Source organism: Sciurus vulgaris (genome assembly GCF_902686455.1).
Source record: "Sciurus vulgaris genome assembly, chromosome: 2".
Lineage (NCBI taxonomy): Eukaryota > Metazoa > Chordata > Mammalia > Rodentia > Sciuridae > Sciurus > Sciurus vulgaris.
The window spans coordinates 134,834,242-134,854,506 of NC_136462.1; the positions used below are offsets into that span (position 1 = coordinate 134,834,242).

At 43.2% G+C, this 20,265-nt stretch overlaps 1 protein-coding gene and 1 long non-coding RNA gene across 2 annotated transcripts in view; one reads left to right on the forward strand and one right to left on the reverse strand.

The window, feature by feature from the left end:
- Positions 1 to 14: 14 nt before the first annotated feature.
- LOC306650524 lies at positions 15 to 20,262 on the forward strand. The gene is made up of 3 exons (XR_013760947.1): positions 15 to 92; positions 760 to 858; positions 19,786 to 20,262. It is a non-coding gene; the product is annotated as an uncharacterized lncRNA (long non-coding RNA).
- ALDH1A3 (aldehyde dehydrogenase 1 family member A3) overlaps positions 2,729 to 20,265 on the reverse strand; it is a 35,719-nt gene continuing 18,182 nt past the window's right edge. Inside the window, exons 9-13 of the mRNA XM_079122178.1 lie at positions 17,843 to 18,027; positions 12,693 to 12,857; positions 11,147 to 11,304; positions 10,003 to 10,077; positions 2,729 to 4,674 (exon numbers count right to left, since the gene is read on the reverse strand). Of these exons, the coding sequence (XP_078978304.1) occupies positions 4,602 to 4,674; positions 10,003 to 10,077; positions 11,147 to 11,304; positions 12,693 to 12,857; positions 17,843 to 18,027 (656 nt within the window). The 3' untranslated portion in view covers positions 2,729 to 4,601. The remainder of the gene's footprint in view (positions 4,675 to 10,002; positions 10,078 to 11,146; positions 11,305 to 12,692; positions 12,858 to 17,842; positions 18,028 to 20,265) is intronic.

The window sequence follows — 20,265 nt, forward strand, 5'->3', positions numbered from 1 at the left end:
ACCCGAGGGTCGGCCGCTGATGACCTTCTGCAGAATGGGCACGAGAAGTCCCCTCAATGGCCCGCCGCACTTTGCCTAGCTGTAAGAAGTAGGTGATCGAGTCCATTCACCCACCGGGCAGACGCCAAGACCTTAGGGCTCTTGCAGGGCCAGGTTCCCTTTAGGTTTGGTTACAGGCACAGTTATAAGATTTGCCGGTTATTTTACTCAGCACAGCTTTCACACTGCACTCTAGTAGGCGCAAAGATGGTAGGTTAGTTTTAACTTGTATGTTGACCATATATTCTGGTTGTAAATATTAAGAAAGAGTGAATATTCATTTCTGTGTGGCTCAAGAGAGCAATATATAAGTATTTTGAAATCGTTAATATTTTGCAAACTGCTCTTCTTTTGCCACATGAATTGCTAATATAATTACGGGTGTATGCAAAGATATAGCTCTTTGGTGCATCTTTTAATTTTTAAATTTAGTGTTTATTTTTTGAGCGAGTGTTCTCACTGTTGGCCAGGAAGGTCTCGCATTCATGAGCTCAAGTCATTCTCCTGCTTCAAGTAGCTGGGATTAAAAATGTGGGCCACCACACCTGATTGGTGAATCATTTTAAATATCTGCTTGGGGCGGGTGACCCAGGATAAATAAAACATGGTGGAATGTTCCCAATCCATTAGTATTGGACCTGTCATAAGGGTATTCATCACACACCATTGAGGCAAAAACCTAAAAGAAAACCTAAACATTGATGCCCATGTTGCAGGCAGGATTCAGATTCTACTTCACCTGTCCATCCAGAAAAGAATCCTGCTCAGAAAAAGCAGAAGGTTCTACAGCTTGGCAGGACCAGCACCTAAGGCTATTAGGTAATGTCTGTCCCTCAACTATTCCCAGGACTTTGCACAAAGCAAATTACCAAAACCCTCACTGTCATTTCACAAAATCTGGGCAGCCTCAGGGTCCCAGTACGACCTCAAGGACACCCCAGGCTGTGGTTGCATGGAGTCACTCCTAGACTTGGAGTGTACCTGGCAACTCTGCTCTGCTCCCAGGAAGCTTCCTGGTAGGCTCTCCCGCCACAAAACGTCCTTCCAAAAGGGTGGGCACATTTTAGCAATCCGGTCCTCACCACTGAGGTCCTCTTACCAGTTTGCAAGAGCAGCAGTATGGTTGCTACCGAAAAGTCCCTAATAATTTGCCGGGCGGGGCAGCCAGTGTTGAGTGAGCCCCGAGACCGCCTAGTATCGCCTCCAGGGCGCACCATATCGCCACCTACCGCCACCCCGAGGAAGCGCACGCCCAGGGACCGGGCGGACACGGGGATGTGTGGCGGGCCAATGCAGATGGGGACAACTTAACTTCCCTTTTAAAACAGCTTGGGACTAGGCCAGTAAATATGCTCACTGTAGAAAACATCTGGTATATTCGACACGAGGATGACTTGTTTGGAGTTAAATGACCAGCATTTAACTCTATTCATTAGGCATGTAATGTAACTAGTTTGTACAGGAAATTTGGTATCAGGCAGTTAATATTTCTTTCCACTTTTTGACATCTGCTGACCCGTGGACTTCTTCCTTTTACTCAAATCCCACCAAGATTTTCAGCAACTTCTAGTTGGAATGACCCTTTTTACGTCAGCTGGAAGCCACCTACTTCCCTGAACTAACGTTCTGCCTTTTGAAGGTGCAGTAACTATCTGCTCTTTTTGTGTCTTCTGGCTATCTTTCTTCAGCTGGATACTCAGTTTCCTCCGACATTCCTCGTTGAACAATTTTTTTAAACACCTGTCATTTATCTTGAGGCACTAGTTGTACACATGACTTGAAGTAAGACACAAAGACTTTATAAAGTCTCTATCCACTACAGGAGAATCTAGGGCACTCCAAAAGATCCACTTAAAGAGAATATATCCCCCTCCCCTGGCATGCAAACACACAAACATAACACGTTTGGTACACAAACATACACACACATATGCTCCACATCCTGTTGTCCCTAGAATGGTTCTCTTCAGGAAGATATATACTGGTAAACCAAATGAAGGGAAATGTCATGTTTTATAATTTTCTGCTTACATTTGGATTGAGAAAGGAGGTGTTCCTAAATACATTGATAAATGCACATTGAGAGTGATCTGATTCAACCTCCCTTAAGGTGTTTCTCAAAGGAGTCCTGCTTTGGAACTATGTGCTCAGTGACCTGGGCTCCAAACATCAAATGTGCAGGTTGAACTTGGTGGTCCTATCCAAGCACGATGAATGTTTTTGATCCAATTTCAGTGTTAGCTCACAACTTGGTAATTGAAACTTCTTGGTTAGAAGTCTTAGGAACTTTGCTAAGTTAATCCCAAATACCTAGGTCATTACAGAGAAAATGAGAAAACAGACACTTGTGTTCCTGGTTGAGGATGTAATGCTTTCCTCCAATCCCCATTTTCTACACTCAAACCATCACCGCTTTATAAGACTCTAAGAGACTAGGGCAGCTTAGATGGTACCTTAAACTTAGTCAACCAAGACATAGGACCTCTGAGGCTTACCTCCCTGTCTGGTCAACCCCAAAAACCATAGAAAGGGGTTTTATACTTAGGTGAAGCACTGGGCCTGATCAATTGAGGAATGTAATTTTATTCATGTCATTGATCCTGTTTTAGCACAAGTCATATGGTACAGGAGTTCTCAGAAAGGCTTACCACAGAATTAAAATGGGCTTGGTCCAACAATTAAAAAAATATAACATTTCTCAAATACCTGATTTTATTTTATCATTGTTGAACACAATCTGCAGTTAGGATCAGAATTCCCAGTCTGATAGACTTATAAGCCATACCATAGGGGTAAACATTAAAAGAAGTGAATTCTAATATTATATAGATTTCCATTTCTAAATACAGTATATTACAGAAGGTTAAATACACCACCTCTGTGCTCTTACAGCTATAAAAAGATACATTAAGTATATCAATTATAAATAAGGTAGCATTTCATATTAAAAGCATTATTATACAATGAAGGGATAGGAACCCTCTAATGTACTACTAAGAAAGTTAGTGTCTATAGTTACTGGAGATACTGCAAATTCAGTGTATGAAGTCAAATCCTGATTTAACAAGTTATTGGTAGTACAAGTGATGAGTGTTAACTGCTGGAGAATAGAAGATGAATTGCATATTGCGTATCTCTGACAAGGATGACAACCCTAATTCAGACATGATTATCTTTATACACACTGGTTCTGACATAGAGTTTCATTTTGTAATTGCCCCCTCCAACTTAATCCTCAAACATAAGCACCATTTTTCCAATGAGAAAAGTACTAGATAGTAACAGGAAAAGTACCTGAATAACATAACTTAGGTTTGGTTTGGTTTTTAAAGCTATATGAGAATGCTTTCAGTTTTCCAAGTTAAAACATAGAATTGCACATTATTTGGATACACAAAGGAAGAAAAGAAAATTTTGTAACCTGTTAGTGAACTACTCAGGTTGCTTGGATGAAGATCCAGTTTCTTCATGGAATCCAAGTGCTGTTTGTTAACTGATCAGAAATTAATACCAAAATAGGACTTTAGAAAAACTGGGCTGTATAACAGCAATCTTTCTACTTGTGTACATTTTACTAATCTAAAATGGATAATGGAACGAGAGCAAAGGAAAAGTGTATAGACTTATCAAAAACCATTACTGAATGTGGTGTCAATGCAAAATTTGGTGTCAATGCAAAATTTGTAAGTCATGACTCTGACTTGTCAAATGGGGGATTTAATTATGTTAGGATTTGCTATGTTGTTATGGTGATGGAAAAGGGGTCCTCATCAGCAAAGGTGATACTAACATTGTTTTCAGTCAAGAGAGCACCTTGGTTAAGGTAGCCTATCACATAGTTTTAGAGTAAGCTCCTTGGGATGTTGATACAGTCATATTCCAAAGGCAGCATTGATTTCAAGGTGAATCCCATGGTCAATGTCAATATGCAGTCCTCCAAGACCCATACCAGTGCATGCCCACGGCCTCTGGCACCCTTCCATGGTATGTGCTCCCTAAAAGTTCTCCACATCAGACCCTCAAAATCATTTTATTTTCCTTTTTAACTTAGTGCTAATCCTTCCCTTCTGTATGGTCTCTCCCCTACCTCAGAATGGGGGGGCGGGTGGGTGTTGGCCTGTGCACAGGCAACCCTGAGGAGACCACAGGTGTGGGACCCTGCTTGCAGAACATGCAGGGACCTCTTTCCCAATTCCTACTGGAGTCAGATTCAGCAAAGCATTCTGAAGCAACTGCTGGACACTTTGAGTACCGTTTCTTGTTAGCAGAGCCCTGAGTGTCTTCACTCTCTCTCACATCTGGTCTAAAGACAAACAGAAATGGCCAACAGCTCCCTCTCCAGACAGGACTGAATTTCACACACAACTTCCAGGTATCCACAGTTAGGTCAATAAAATGTGAGTGTGAGAGGAGAATAAAAAGCATTCATTCAATCTCCAGTAGATTGAAAGAGTCCAGAAGAAAGTGTCCCGGGAAGGTCAAGCACTGTACTTTTTTCCTTTGGCGAGTTTGATACACCACATTCAACTGTCCAGAGTTTGAGGAAGGAGCACTTTTTTCCTTCAGGGGTTCTTGTCATCAAGTTTGATGGTGACAGTTTTCACTTCTGTATATTCAGCCAGGGCATATTCACCTCTGTGATGACAGAAGGGAAGAAAATTCAAACTGAGCATGTTTGTAGAGCATGTTTTGTAGAAACTGTTCTAATGCCTGATTACTCTGTTAGGCAGATTGGGATTTGGGGTTCTACAAAAGTTTAAGATTGGGGGCAAAACTGTGAAACCTTAAGAGAGTAACAGCCACGATGATGACGAGTTTAAGTAACTGGAAATGTAAGTTTAAATTTGAAGGTTTTTGCATGTTATGTTTTTGAAATAGAAGAATTACGGGTTCACCTTCAAACAATGAAGGGAATTAAAAAAGGCAGGGGAGGGGAATTCTCTTGGTCAGGGAATTCAGAACCAAAGAAGAGGGCTGGGTAAGTGAAAAAAGACAAGTTGGGGATCAGAAATGACAATGGATGGTGCATGCCTGTAATCCCAGAGGCTCAGGAAGGAGGCTGAGGCAGGAGGACATGAGTTCAAATCCAGCCTCAGCAACTTGCAAGGCCCTAAGCAACTTAGCAAGATCCTGTCTCTAAATAAAAAATTAAAAAAGGGCTGGGGATGTGGCTCAGTGGTTAAGTGCCCCTGGGTTCAATTCCTGGTATCAAAAAAAAAAAAAAAAAAAAGGAAAGAAAGAAATGATAATGGATTTATAAGTTTTAGGTGGTGATTTGGAGCTGCATGAAGAGACAAAAAAGACTGAGGTCTAAGGTTATTGGCAGAGGATGTGGCCAGGGAATCACAGAACACTGAGAGCCTGGACTGGCCTGGGAGGGCACAGCTGGGACCAGCGTAAGAGAAGTGATGCCACCCTGGTAGGGGGAGGGGGGCAGACCAGTGCCATCAGCTGTACCTCAGAACTTGCTAGAAATGCAGATGCTTAGGTCTTACCAAGTCCTGCTGTGGCAGGTAGAATAAAGGCCCTCCCTAAAGGGTCCACATCTCACTCTCTAAACCTGTGAATATATTAGGTTACATGACAAAGGGGAATTAATATGGAATTTGAGTGACTAATCAGTTGTTTTTAAAATAGGGAGGTAATCCTGGATCATTTGGGTGAGCCCAGTGATCTTCAAAAGTGGAGGAAGAAGGCAGACAGAGTAAAATGAGGCACAGACACAGGTGCAGAGAGATGCTACAGTGCTGGCTTTGGAGGTAGAGGAAGGGCCATCAGCCAAGGAGGGAGGACAATCTCTAGGAGCTGGAAAGGACATGGATACACACTCCCCCAATGGCCTCTAGAAGGGAATGTAGCCTGCTTCATCCCAGCTCAGATTTTTATCCTACAGAACTGTAAGATAATACATTTGTGTTATTTAAGCCACTAATCTTATGGTTATTTGTTGTAGCAATAATAGAAAACAAATATACCCACTGAATCAGAAATTCCAAGGATGTTGCCCAGAAAACTAACCAGCCCCCCAGGGGATTCTGATGCATACTCAAGTTTGAAAACCACTAGCTTAAAACTATGGAGGTCAGTCAAGTGCTTTGTTTCTCTTGAGCCTCAGTTTCATCATCTCTAAAGTGGGAATACTATCACCTCCTTGCAGTTATAGCAATTAGAAATGATTCATGTGCTAGGTAAAATGTGAATGGTGAAAAGTAATATTGTTATTTTATTAATAATGTGTCATTGAAATTTTTACATACTTTCTTAAACATAAGTTGAAGAACCTGTGATAATGAGTAAGTTATTTTGTAATATTTTCTAAATACACAAATAGAATGCTAAATTCAACTTTTATAGAACTGATACTCCATTAAAAAGTCCCCAAAGTAGATGGAAAAGTAATATGTATATATAATATACATAAATTATATAATGTATATTATATAATTTACCAACCTGTGTTACAACAGGTACTATTTTCTTCAATATATAAAAGTTCTTACAAACCAATTGGGAAAATAAAAATAACCAAATAGAAAAATTAACAAAGGACACAGTTTGCAGAAAAGAAATGTAAATTCTGAAAAGTATGAAAAGGATACTCAACCTCTCACAATTAAAGAAATGCCCACCAAAATAGTGGTGAGCCTATTTGCCATGTGGCAGATCATTCAATTCTAAAAACTTATTCTGAAAACAATCTCCCTCAAGTGCATAAAGATCCACACACAAGGAAATACATACACATGGTCTGTAATAGTAAAACACCTTGGAAATAACACAAAAGTCCATAGCAGGAGACCATCACCAAGAAAAATGAAAGGTTATCCAAGACCCATTCTTAAGAGCAAAGAGTAATTTTCTCTTATTTCTTTTGAAAACAGAAGAGACTTCATTGCTTTCATAGAAAACCTACAATAAAACTTTAAAAGTGAGCACAAAATGTTGCATTGTAAAAATTTAAGGTTGTTAATGACTTGTCAAATTACTGAAGAAAAGCAAAGAAAGTGATGAAATCCTATTATTTTAGCATGTAACTAGTAAGTACAGAATTAAAATCATTCTTGTAAGAATAAGTACATGGATCCCCTCATTTTTTCTGTTTCTGCAATTGTTCTAGTTCAAGTTCTCACTGCTCTTATTCAACCCATTATGACATTTCCTAACTGGTTTCTTGCCCAGGCTCATCCACCTGGGCAATCACGAGGTCATTCATGAGTCCAGCCTTTCTCCCAATAAATCTCACCAGAGTGCCAGAGGGAAAGGGACAGGTGATTGGGTTGTTCACTGCTCAGATCTTAATGTCATACCTAAGCATCATAAATGCTCAATAAACACTTGCCAAGTGAATGAATAAGTGAACAAAATGAATGAATGAACATTATTAGTTACCTCTAACAAATGAGATTGCAGATGAGGGGAAGAAGAACTTGATCTTCAACATGACTTACTGTGTGGAGTTTTTATTACTGCCTTAACTTTATTACAAAAACAAACAAACAAACAAACAAAAAAAAAAAACCAAAAAACAAAAAACAAAGAACTGAGAAAGAAAAATGCTCATGAAGGGGGAAAAAAAAAGTAGGCTCCATCCCAAGACTAGACTAGAAGCAGATCCCAGAGGGGCTCATGGGTGGGTGGCCAGCTCAGGTGGTCAGATTTGGGGAAAACCGTGGAATCCACCGCATGGTGCTCCAGTATGAAAAAAAGGGGAACTCCTTGCAACATGAAGACATTAATTAGAGGTAATTAAACATGGAAATAGGGACTGGGGTTGTGGCTCAGTGGTAGAGTGCTTGCCTAGCACGTACATGTGAGGCACTGGGTTCGATCCTCAGCACAACATAAAAATAAATAAATAAAATAAAGAAATTATGTCCATCTACAACTAAAAAGATATTTTAAAAAAACGGACATAGGTTTCCAAGGCAGTTTCCAGGCTCCTTGTGAATATTTAAAAAATATTTTATCAAAAGCCTTGGGAAAATATATGCCAAGAGTCCAAAAAATAGACATTCATAAAAGTTTCAACTGCGGCTAACTGGCAGGATGAAACATGAACTGTGTCCAGTGGGGCAGTCACCAGGCCCTGCTCTGTGCCAGGCTAGGGGAGGTGCTAAGGGGCAAGGGCACCATCAGAGTGGTGGGAAGGGAGGCCAAGGTGAGAAAATGCAGTGAATCCATTTGGGCCATACAAACTAGGTACCATGTGACTCCACATGCCTTCCTGTAGCATCTACAAACAAGGACAGTTGCTTTGGGGACTGGAGTTCTTGCTGCAACATCTGGCCTCTCAGGGGAGGACTGTGTGGGATCTGAGTTCCCTAGCTGTAATGTTCCGACTGTCTGAAGACGGCAGATCAGAGGAGGCAAATGACCACATGAGCCCTGGTGGCTTCATTCCAGGTGGCTTACAGAGGTGACCCTTGCCCAGCAATGCTCTATACTGTGGGAGGTCCAGGGACCAAGCTGCCAGCATTTATTCCCTGCTCTGTCACTCACTAGCTCCCTGGACCGTTTCCTCATCTGAAAGCAGTTGTACCCCTCTCACAGACTGTCACAGGGAGGACATGAACCAACCTGCAGGGCTTTCACAGAGCCTCTTATGGTTTGCTCAGCAAATGCTGGTTGTCATCAACACTATATTGTTGGAGGATCCTGGAGGGAACCCAGGTGACCTCAGTCTGGGCCTCCTGTCTCAGGTGGGCAGGCAGTTTTAAGAGTTAATGAAACAGAGGCTCAGAGAATGCAAACGGACACAAATAGGCCACCAGGGGAAGAAAGAGGTGACTGCAAAAGGTCTTCATGATCAAGAATTTACTCAAGTTCCCTGAAGGAGAAACCAGTCATAGGAATAAAGAGGATGCTCTCCACTTAGGCACACAGATGGTTCTGGGGCATTTGCCATCAGTCAGGGACAGACCAGAAAGAAGGACTGAGATGGTACAAGGGTGCCTGATTCCATGCAGACTGGTTGAGAGCAATTGCTCAGGGTGGAAGCCAGCTCCATTCCTTCACAACAGCTTCGAGAATCTGCAAGTAGAGCCCTCACAGGCCCCACCAAGACCCAAGGCCGGGAGAAGTGTTTGAGTGTGTTCCCACTAGAAGATGTGCAAACAAGTACAAGGTAATGCATTTGTATATAAATGACACAAACTGTTTAAATAAAAAGAAGAACTCAAACTCTCAGAAATGTCTCAGGAACAGCCCTGGGGTGTTGTCACAGATGGTTCCCTAGGAACATTGAGCCTACAAGATGTTTGTCCACAAAGGCTAATAAAACCCTGAGCAGCATCAAGGAGGAGATGGGGAAAGCAGCCAGCAGCCAGCTAGAAACCACAGCATCTCTACCCTAGGGGCACTCCATCCACCTCTGGCTCCAGGCCAGATGCAAGAAGGCCTATCAGTGAATCTCCACCTACAGAACTCATTTTCTCAGGGGCCAGAAAGAAAGGAGGTATGGAGGGGTATATGGTGGACTGGAACACACTGATGAGATCATGGAGGCCCAGCGGGTCTCCCAAAGAAGCATCAAGAAGGAACCATATTTACTCGTGGTGTGTCTCCTGGGGCCTCTGCTGGGTTCACAAGATTCCAAGCCTGACTTGGGTTTGAGTCTATCTTTCTTGCTGAGAGTGGAGATTGTTAAGCAATGACAGCCTATGCTTGGCAAAAGGTACACTTTTCCAGAGATCTGGGGCCTCCTCTGGCAAGCCTACACCAAGAATCTACAGAACATCCTTGAGGGCTGGATAGGGCATGAAAGCGGAGGCTTGAGGTTGGTCCTGTGGCCTGGAGGAGGTCAGGTTAAGGATGAGGGTGGGGAAGGGACCACCAGCCTTCGTGACAGGGGATACCCCAGACAGAGAGGGTTTGGGGATCAGGTGAGAGCTCAAGTTGCTACACTGCAATTCGAGTGCATCTTTCATTCCCCGGCTGGCAGGTTTGGGTGCCAGAAACACTTACAGTTCTCTGCCATTTCCCGACATTTTGAAGCCACCAAATGGAGCCTGTGCATAGAGTGCATTGTAGCAGTTGATCCTACAAAAAGGATGAAAAGATACTGACAATTACCTGGAGAAAACTCCACTTGCATCTTGGGTGCTCCAGTTATTAGACACTTGATATAGGATGCTGCCTAACATATGGATTTTGGCAAAATTCCAATATTAAAACAATGAATTCTTAACTTCTGCCTTCTCCTTCTTCCCACCAGAAGCTAAAAATTGAATATAATTCAATCTGGAGCTTTTCATTGGAATAGGAATAGAATGAAAAGACAAGCACAAAGAAGAAAAATATTATGGCCTAAAGGAATAAGAATTAGCTTTGAAATAACACAGACCTGACTCCAAGTTCTGCTTCCTGGACTGTGTGACTCTAAGCTTGTTACTTAAACTCTCTAAGCCCCAATTCACTCATTTTTAAAATGGAAATTACAATATGTAATCTTCAGGCAGGAATTAGTATCCAGACTTTGCAGATGAGCATGCACTGATTTTAGAATCAGAACCAAAGTCAGACAGACAGTGCAGCAGAGTTGATCAAAGGCATAGACCCTGAAGCTGCTCTGCCTCATACAGCCGTTCCTTTGTATACACAGGTTCTGCAACTTCAGGTTCAATCAACCTTGATCGAAAATAAGATTGCATCTGTACTGAACATACACAGATTTTTCCCTTTGTCATTATTTCCTAAATGATACAGTATAACAACTATTTACATTGCATTGATAAAAGTATTAGGTATTATGTCATCTAGAGATCATTTAAAGTATACTGAAAGATGTGCCTAGGTTATATACACATACTGTGCCATTTTATATAAGGGTCCCAGAACCAATACCCTGAGGATACTCAGAAATGACTTTACAGTATGTGACCTTGGGAAAGTCACTCAATCTCTCTGTGTCTTGATTTCCTTATCTATAAAATGAGGTACCTAACACCATAAGGGCACCCATTTCGGAAGGTGGTCTTGAGGATCCAGCAAAGTGTCCATACAATGGGTGCCACATAATACACAATTAGATGCTCTCTGCTAACAGAGAAATAGCAGAGGAATCAGCCAGCAAAGCAGGACAGCCAATACACACAAGTACTCAACTCACCAAACTGTTCCAGACTCCAATGCAGAAGCCAATTTCAGGGCTTTGTCCAGGTTTTTGGTGAATACGGCTGCCGTGAGTCCATAGTCAGTGCTGTTTGCTCTTTTTATCACTTCTTCAATATTTTTGAACTTCAGTATTGGCTGCACTGGTCCAAAAATCTATGATTAATTGCAAGAAGAGCAGTGAGAGACATGCTTGGGTGGAAATGTACCCTCTGAGCAGGTGTTTCCTTGGTCTTATGCCTTTTTCATATGCCCACGTGTATGACAATGATTACTGGAGAAGAAGGAACATTAGATACCATTTTAGCTGCGTGATGGTTGAACTCTGAAGGAAAGGAATAAAATGAGACAAAAATAAAAAATAACAACCCCTACAATCTGCTGTATTTGTGATCTCTCTTTACCATCCAGGTTTCTGAGAACCCCTGTCTGAGAGCCTTGTGGGCAGGTGGGGAGGCATAGAAGACAAAAACCTCTAGGTGCAATTTTGGAAAGTCATCTCTCAGGGTGTTCATAGGCGGGGCTGTAGGACTGTGTGGCCCAGCCTCCTGGTGCTGTTTTTCTACCAATGAGGATACCCTAACATGTTTCCATGATAACGCCTAGGGCAGGAATTGGGACAGGGTTCACACAGTCTACAACCCAGCAAAGAAAGGAAGAGAAGAAGAGCTAAGAGCTTGCACATTTAAGGGGTATTTTGAAGGGAGCCTGTAGTTGATTTAATGTTAGGCATGATTCTATCTCAGTAGAACAGTGCCCAGTCTCTGGAAATACCTTGCCAGTTTCCTCAGGACCTTTCATCATGGGGCTGTTTAAAGAGCCGAGCTTTGTACCATCATGGCAGTGTTAGTAACCCCTCAAAATCTCAAGAAGAACATCTATGAAACACCTGTCCCAGGAAGGTCCCTGGAAGTGCTCATTCTTTCATGTGCCCCAAAAGGTCACCAGGTATCAGGGTCTTATCTTATAAGTCCCGTGCAGGAACCAGCTTCCAACTGCTTACCAGGAGGATTAGGAGACAAAGGTAGATTCACACTTGTACAGGGTCTCTTTAATTCCCATCATTTCCATGGTCCCAATGGAAAATTTCAATGAGAATTCTTGTTGGGACACATTACTTGAATGAGCACTTGTAATTTATGCTTTATCAGGAGGAACGCAAGACAGCTTTGAGCCCTGAATTTACAGCTCCATTCCTGCCTGGCAAGACCCACAGGTGGTGGCTGCTTTCTACACATGGGCTTCAGGATAAACTCAGGAATGCACTAGAAGACAGGGGAGGCTTTCTGCTCCCCAGAGACCAACAGCAATGACTGGAAACTGAGGCTAGAACAAAGTCTGTGGCTGACATCCTATCTTTGGGGTGCCCCAGAGGTGCAGGGACAGGGATAGAAAGTCTTCCATAGGGGCCCAAAAGAAGAGAGGAAAAGCCACATAAAAAAGACAAATGCTCACCCCACAAAAACTTCTGGGATCTCTGGGTCTTAGAGGAGAATTGTTTGAAGGACCCCTTGGGCTATAGCTTGGTCTGAAGCCACACATACCTCCTCTTTGGCAATCCGCATGTTGTCCGTCACTTCTGAGAAGACAGTGGGTTTGATGAAGAGCCCTCTGTCTTCCATAGCTGAGCCCCCACATTCCAGCTTGGCCCCTTCCTTCTTCCCACTTTCAATTAGTTCCAGGATTTTGTCGAACTGTTTTTGATCGATCTGTAAAACACAGAAGGGAATTAAGTCTGCTCCCCCTAGTGCAGTAGCCACCATCTTTGTCAATGGCCTTTGATGCTGTCCTCCCCTGTGTGTCTTAACCAAGTTCTAAGTCATGTAACAAGCATGACTTGCAGGAAAATATGCTTCTGCTGCACAAACGTGGGCCCTTTGGAACAGAGGAGGCCTGAGCGAGAGGCTGTTCTCACCCTCTCTAGGTTTGGGGTTCATGCACACATCCGATTCCCTTCTCCATACTGAAAGGCCAGCTAGAGGGTGAAACAAGGTTTCAAGTGCTCATGTTCTTTGTGCTCCCAACTCTTAGCACCCTGATAAAGTTGCTGGATTTAACAAATAAAAATATAAATTTGAAGATCAGAAAAACAATATATGTTTTTTTAGTATGAGTATGTTCCAAATATAAAAATATTATTTGGGACATATTTATGCTGAAAAGGCCTTTGTTGTTTATCTGGAATTCACATTTAATGGGTGTCATGTATTTAACCAGGCAATCCTGCCCCCTGCTCACTCGGCACCATGGATCAGGGGAACTGTTCTGGAATTCTCCTTTCCTGGTGAGGAGAAGTGAGCAGGAAAGCCAATTGCTGTACTTGGCAACCCTGAAAGCAGAGTGGAGCGAATCTCAAGGTGGAGTGGAGAGCTGCTCCTTGGTTGGTGGGGAACCAGTTCATCAGAAAGGCTCCATCTTTTTCTACACATATTTTTATTTAGATATCCTTTCTTTCTTTTTTTATTGGTTCTTTTTAGTTAAACATAACATTAGGATTCATTTAGACATAATTATAAAAGCAAATACAATTTTTTCTAATTCAGTCCCCAGTACTTCCCCTTTTCTTCCCTGCCTCCCTCCCTGCATTCCCGTCACTCTATTTTATGGATAATTTTGCTATTTACTTTTAGTATTTTTTAAGTTAGTGTCTTGTGAATGTACATGATGGTGAGATTCACTGTGTATGTGAACCTACGTACATATATGAATATACCACAGTTTGCTATCTTGTCTAGGGATCCCCTTGGCTGTATTGTGCCCTGTACTATAGAGCCTAACACCTGACTAGTGGACATGTTACCAGCTGGCTGTGAAAATGGTGCCCCTATGGGGGACAGCTCAACAGGAAAGGTGCGCTTCATGTCCCCCTCCACTGGCCTTTTTCCTGAAATTCATGGGAATCCTATTCTTCATCATGATTCTGTTGACAGTGCTCTTCCTTGTGGAGTGGGAGAGACAGAGCTTTAATAGGTTTACTGTAGCTGAGACTTTTAGATAGGAGAGCTGATTTCATTCTAACAATGTTAAATAGAGAAATAAGTAAACCCAATGGTGCATCTGGGCAACCATCTCTGATGAGCAGGCTGGCTTTCTTGGAAGGGGAGGGTGTAAATCATGTGTGTCCCTTGACTGACAGACTCATGAAATATGGATCCAGTTTTAAAATACTGAATCTGATCCATACCTCCTACCTTATGCCAAGAAAATTCCAAATAGATCAAAGATGTAACCACAACCAATGAAGAGAGAAGTTTTTCATTCTCTCACATGGGAGACTGTCCTTGCAAACTCAGGGTGTTGATGGCTTTTCTATGACTTTAGATATAGAAGCCAAAAGAGTCAAGATTGATAAGTTCAAGTATGAAAGAACAGAAGTAAGGGAGAAGAGGAAGCAAAATCATAAGCAAAGTAAACGGACTCTGAAGAAACACTGGCAAGTCCTAAAGAAAATGAATCTCTCTAGTGTATATGAAAAGAGATCTTAGAAGTGATAAGAAAAATGACCAACATGCAGGAGGAAAATATGCAAAGCATTTTCACATTTGATAAAAGAGGAAACACAAATGGTTTTTTAAAGATGATAAAGTATTTTCCCTTACTGTCTGAAGGTAGAACATACATTAGAACTAAATGAGGGCTGGGTTGTGGCTCAGTGGTAGAGCATTTGCCTAGCACCTGTGAGGCACTGGGATTGATCCTCAGCACCACATAAAAATAAATTAATTAATTAAATAAAGGCATTACATTGATTCACAACTAAAACTTAAAATAAACTAAATGATAATCCATTTTTAACTCTTAGGTAGACAAGAATCCATATTCTGTTGGTAGTGTTGGGGAAATAGCTTATACAATGTGAGTAGGCACATAAATTGGTTAATGCACTATGGAATGTAATTCAGCAATTACAAATATGTTCTCACTTAGCAACACTACTTTGGTGAATTCATCCCTTGGATTTCCTTGTGCCTGTATGAAATCACACTGAGGCATTGTGTGTGACTGCACACACCCACATGTTCATGGAAAGATGTTATTTAAATTCCAGTGGCTTCATATAGCAGAATTCTACATGCATGTACAAAGGAACAAAGCAGGTGCTCTTCAAATTTCTTGCTAAAAAAATAGAAAGCTCTTCAAATTTCTTGCTAAGGCAAAACAAAGAGCAAAATGGTAGAGTCATCATGGTGTATTTTGCATAAAAATAAGGGAGGAAAATCAGAATACATGTTCATATTTACTTGTATACACATAAGAAATTATACAGGTATACACCAAAAATTAAGAACAGGGATACCCATAGTGAGGAAGGGCAAGAACCAGGGGTGTTAATGGGGAGGGTGGGTGGGAGCACTTTCACTATAGACCTTCTCACAAGTCTAGGGTTTAGACTAAGTGCATGTACTCCCACTTGAGAAAATAAAAAGAACAATTGCAATGAATCCAGTAATAGCTCAACTTCTATCTGTGAAAACCAAATCTTGGTTAAAAGTTCCAGGTGCTGCTATCTCCCTCCTCATCCCTGGGGACCAACAGGACTCACTTGAGGGGCTTCATCAGACCATGGATTCTCACAGGCTGCTGACCATGTTCTGCCCGGAAGACCCCGTCTGTCTTACAGGCTGCATTGGGTCCCAGTGAAAACCCTGCACATCTGAACTCGACTCACCCTGGCGAGTCCATAAGAACACATTGTTTAAATCTAATAATCGGCCCATGAAACATCAGCTGGTGCCTTACAGTACAGGAAGAAGGACCTGCCAGGAAGTGAGATGACGGGGCAGGGCACGACACCAGAAACATGGAAATATGGCCCCCAAAGGACTGGCCCAAGGCTCAGCTCTACTCTCTCTCTGCCTGGGAGGATGCCTCTGGATCCTGCCCTGGCCAGGTGGCCTGTGTAATGTTTATGTGTTTGGTTGCTCAGTTGCCAAATAAACCTGAATGATTTTGGAGCACTCCAGCGAGTGGCTCTCCAGCAGTGGACACTGATCTAGGTCAGTTAGCTCTTTTACAGGCATGAGGCAGACAGAACTATTTAGACAGCTGTAAGTCCTCTCAGAATAAAATCTTATTACCATGGATGAAAAAGCACTTTGGGAGGAAAAAAACCCCAACAGCATCCTAAAATAATAAGCTGAGGTTAGATGGCTTAAGTGAGCTTTCAAAAGGACTTTGAACAGCAGCATGAAAGCACAGTTGAAAATCAACACCCATTCCCCTTGCATCTGCTCTCTGGGAAGAGCTTCAGGTACCTGGCTTGACAAGTCAGGACTGCAGCCTTGGAAAGAAACTAACAAACAATGACAGGGTAAAAAGGGGTCCTTAGTCTGGGGGTCAGTTCACATATTTCCCACTGATTCTGGATTACCTCTGAAAATCACAGTGAATTTGATAATGACTTTGTGGTCATGTTTGCACTGAGATCTGAAATCTAACAACGGCCATTGGCTGCCTCATGTTGCTGACTGCTAAGTCTGGGGCTGTGACTGGGGACAAGGATGTTGGCCGTGAGTGGAGCTGCTTATCCACAAGAGCACAAAGTACAGAGTAGCAGAACTCATGGGCTGGGGCCAGGGGAGGGTGGGCACTGAGACAATGAAAGCACCCCTTGTTCCTTTCTCCCCAGCTAGATGGTCTCCACAGCATAGTTAAACAAGACTAGAAGTCACACGTAGACATTCATGCCACCTAGGTTGGAGGACTGTCATTTCATATTTCTTCTTTTTAAATATATATGAAAAAAACACCCTGCCTTTCATTGAATAGTTCCTAGGTGCCACGAAATTCTTATAATAGTCATCTGTTACTCCCATTTCCCAGATAAGGAAACTGAGGGGTAGAAGGAACTTGTGACTTTCACAAAGTCACAGAACCAAATTTGAGCTCAGATCCACAACTTCCCTGTAAACACGTGGTGCTGATGCAGTGGGTAAGCAGTGAGCTTTCAGGGTGGATGCCAGAGGGTAAGTCACAGACACGGGATTTGGCTAAAAGCAGTGGGTTGCTGCTGGGCTCCATTTCAATAATACATGGGATGGTCAGGCTGTCCTCTTTTAAATATTTATCCATCTGCTTCACTTCATAATTAGTAAGAAAGTGATACAGGATGTGCCCTTTTAAAAAGGTTACTAAACCTCATGGTTACCGTCATTCTCATCCTGTCCTTGGCTTTCCAAACCAGGCCTCCAGAGACATGTTCGTACTGCTCGGGATGTATCCCTGTCCCCAGAGCCCTCTCTATCCGGGATTCTTTGGTTTCTGATGGTTATCTTGTGCTACAATGCACGTGGGCTTGAGGACCTCCAGTCAAGACTGCTGGCTGCAGTGCTGCCCTGGCTGCACTGTGCTGCAGGGGTCCAGTCCCTCTTCTGAAGGGAGACCACACTTGGCCTGATGCTCTGGTGTGGAGTAGAAGGACAGAACACTGAGAGAACTGGATGTGCAGGAAGACGGCCCTTTGCCTGGGAAACTGCTCCTTCTTCCAGAGACCCCTGCCTCTGTATGTCCACCCCCATGTCATAACCCTGCTGAAGCCTGATAGGATCATATTGTTGTTCGGCTTCCACAGGAAAGCCTGTGGTGGCAGGCTGAGTCAGCATTCTTTCCTTTGGAAGAGACTGTGTGGGGCCATCTGTCTGCCTGGTTCGGCCCCCACGGGAACACCACGTACACAGACACATCAGCAGGTTACCTGGGGCCCCTGCTCCGTTTTGGCATCAAAAGGGTCTCCCACAGGCCGTTTCTTGGCATACTCCACGCTCCGCCTGACAAACTCCGAGTAGACCTGCTCTTCCACGAACACCCTGGAGGCGGCTGTACAGCACTGGCCTTGGTTGAAGAACACTCCCTGATGGGCACACTCCACTGCCAAGTCCACTGGAGGGGGCGGGTGGGCAAGGCAAGAGGAAGCGATTAAGTTGTTAAAGAGGCCTGGCGACAGCTGCAACTCTAATTGCCCACACAAGAAAACAGGCCCCAGGATGGCTGCAATTCAGAAATTAATTTTGTTCTCAGCATTTCCCAGAGAGGATGGGAAAAAGGGATTTTCAGGTCTGGGGTTAAGTAAGTCCCTGCTTGCAGAACTGCTCAGTACCTCGAATATGCTAATGGGCATACGAAGGTGTAGAACTTCCCATGTCCCTTGCCCATGGAACCTCCTTCTGCCCCTTTTCTGGAGGACTAACTAATGTTGTATGGAAAAAAAAAAACTTTATCAAGTTCTGATGTGGGCCAATTGTAAGAACTTTTAAAGGATTCAAACTTTTCCATCTTGAGTGAAAGAAGGGTCTTATAAGTAACCTGATGCCATCTATGACTCAGAAGTTTAAAAAAGGCATGGCTTTAACCTCAGGGCTAGATCTGAATTGTAGAATCAGTGTTGAATTAGTTGCTAAAGCCTAACTAAAGGCTGTACAGACAGATTTGAGGGGATATGCTTGATGGGCAGAGATGACAGCCAGATGTCATTTGTATTTACAAATTTACAGAAGGGCTTTTAATGCTCAATGGTTGGCTGGTTTTTCAGCATCCCATACTATTGCTTGCTTAAGAAATGAACCTTTCCTTTACACTGGGCAAAGGCACAGGGCCCCACAAGGTATTGGAAGGTGATCCATTTCAAGTCCATCAAACTTTACCCAGCCCCTCCCCCAAGATAACTAATTCATTTCCTGCACCCTGGTGGGAGCCAGGGATGATGGCTGAAGAGTCAGGGGAAGGGTGGCGTGTTACCCCTGATATTATGTCAGGGTTTAATTTCACAGATTGGCACTGCCCAGATGAGGAATAGGAGATGGCTCCATAGTGCTGGCTTTTTTTTTTTTTTTTTCTTTTTTGATCCTTATAAAATCAACTCCTAAACAGAATGGTCCTATGCTTTAGTTATGGCTTTCCTTGCCATAAAGGAATAAGGTGAGCTGAGGTGCAGATGAGGCCTCCAGATACAGTGGCCCAAGAATGCAAAACAGGAGTCCTGGCTCTTTAGGATGAGAGCTTGGGACTCCAAATATGGGTTGTAGCAGGACAACACCCAGAACAGCTCCATGTGGTTCCAGAGACCATGAGCAACACTAATGAGTTTTTCACAAGGGAGCACCAACCCAGGCAAGAAATGGAGAGTCCATCTGGAGCTTGTTTCCTTAACCTGCTTCTCTCCCATTGAAAACCAGCTTCAGGAAAAGGAACTGATATCAGTCCTTTACACCATAGCAAGAATTGTGCCAGGACCATTTTTCCCCCTCAGGGATATTTGCAATTCCAGCCTTATCTGTGTGTGGAATGGAAGGCTTTGTTCTTTATGACAGGAATTTCTGGCAGCAGTGGACAGGCGGGGGAGGTTGTTCTTTAAGGCAAAAGTGCTTCAAGGTATTGGGAAGTCATACCTTTTGATAGTTGACCCTGTTACCAGGCAAATGGAAGCCAAGTATGGTCCCTTCTATTCTCTTCTTGACATGGCAGCCAAGAATAGCATATATTTTAATATTATGTCAAGCAGCTCTAGCAAGACTCCAGCCACTCCCAAGTTGCTGTGCAGGTGGCTTTCCCAGGGAAGAGACAGTAGACAGTACCCAGACCATGGCCTTTGTTTTTATGAAAGAGTCAGTTGCCACTATCTTTTTCTGATTTATCAACCAGGCATGAGACAAAGAAGGAAGAAACAACTCTTCAGAGAGCCTGGACACACTGCAGAAGATTCTGACTCCAAAGGTAGAACAACAGATGCTGAGAGTGGAGAGTGCCTGTCTCCCCATTTCCCCTCATTCTCATGCCCCTCCTCCACCCCAGAAGCCCCCTCTGGGGAGAAGCTGGCCTGTCTGCTCCTCATAGCCCCAGCTGCAGCTCTGCAGGGGCAGGAAGGTGAACTTGCCCCTCCAGCTACCACTCTGGCCATGTCCTTCTCCAGTGCAGCTTTCTATCAGCAACAGAGCAGGCAGTTCGGTCTCTATCTGCCCACGGTTATGGCTGGCAGACTGCAGGCAGACTGGCCCAAGGTAGAAAATTTCCCCACTGAGTGTGATCCTGTCTCTCTCAGTTGGTCCTGAATGCAGGCCAGGAAGTGGGGTGGGATTTACAGAAGTTTTAAAGTTCCAGAAAAGTCCAGAAGGGACAGAGACT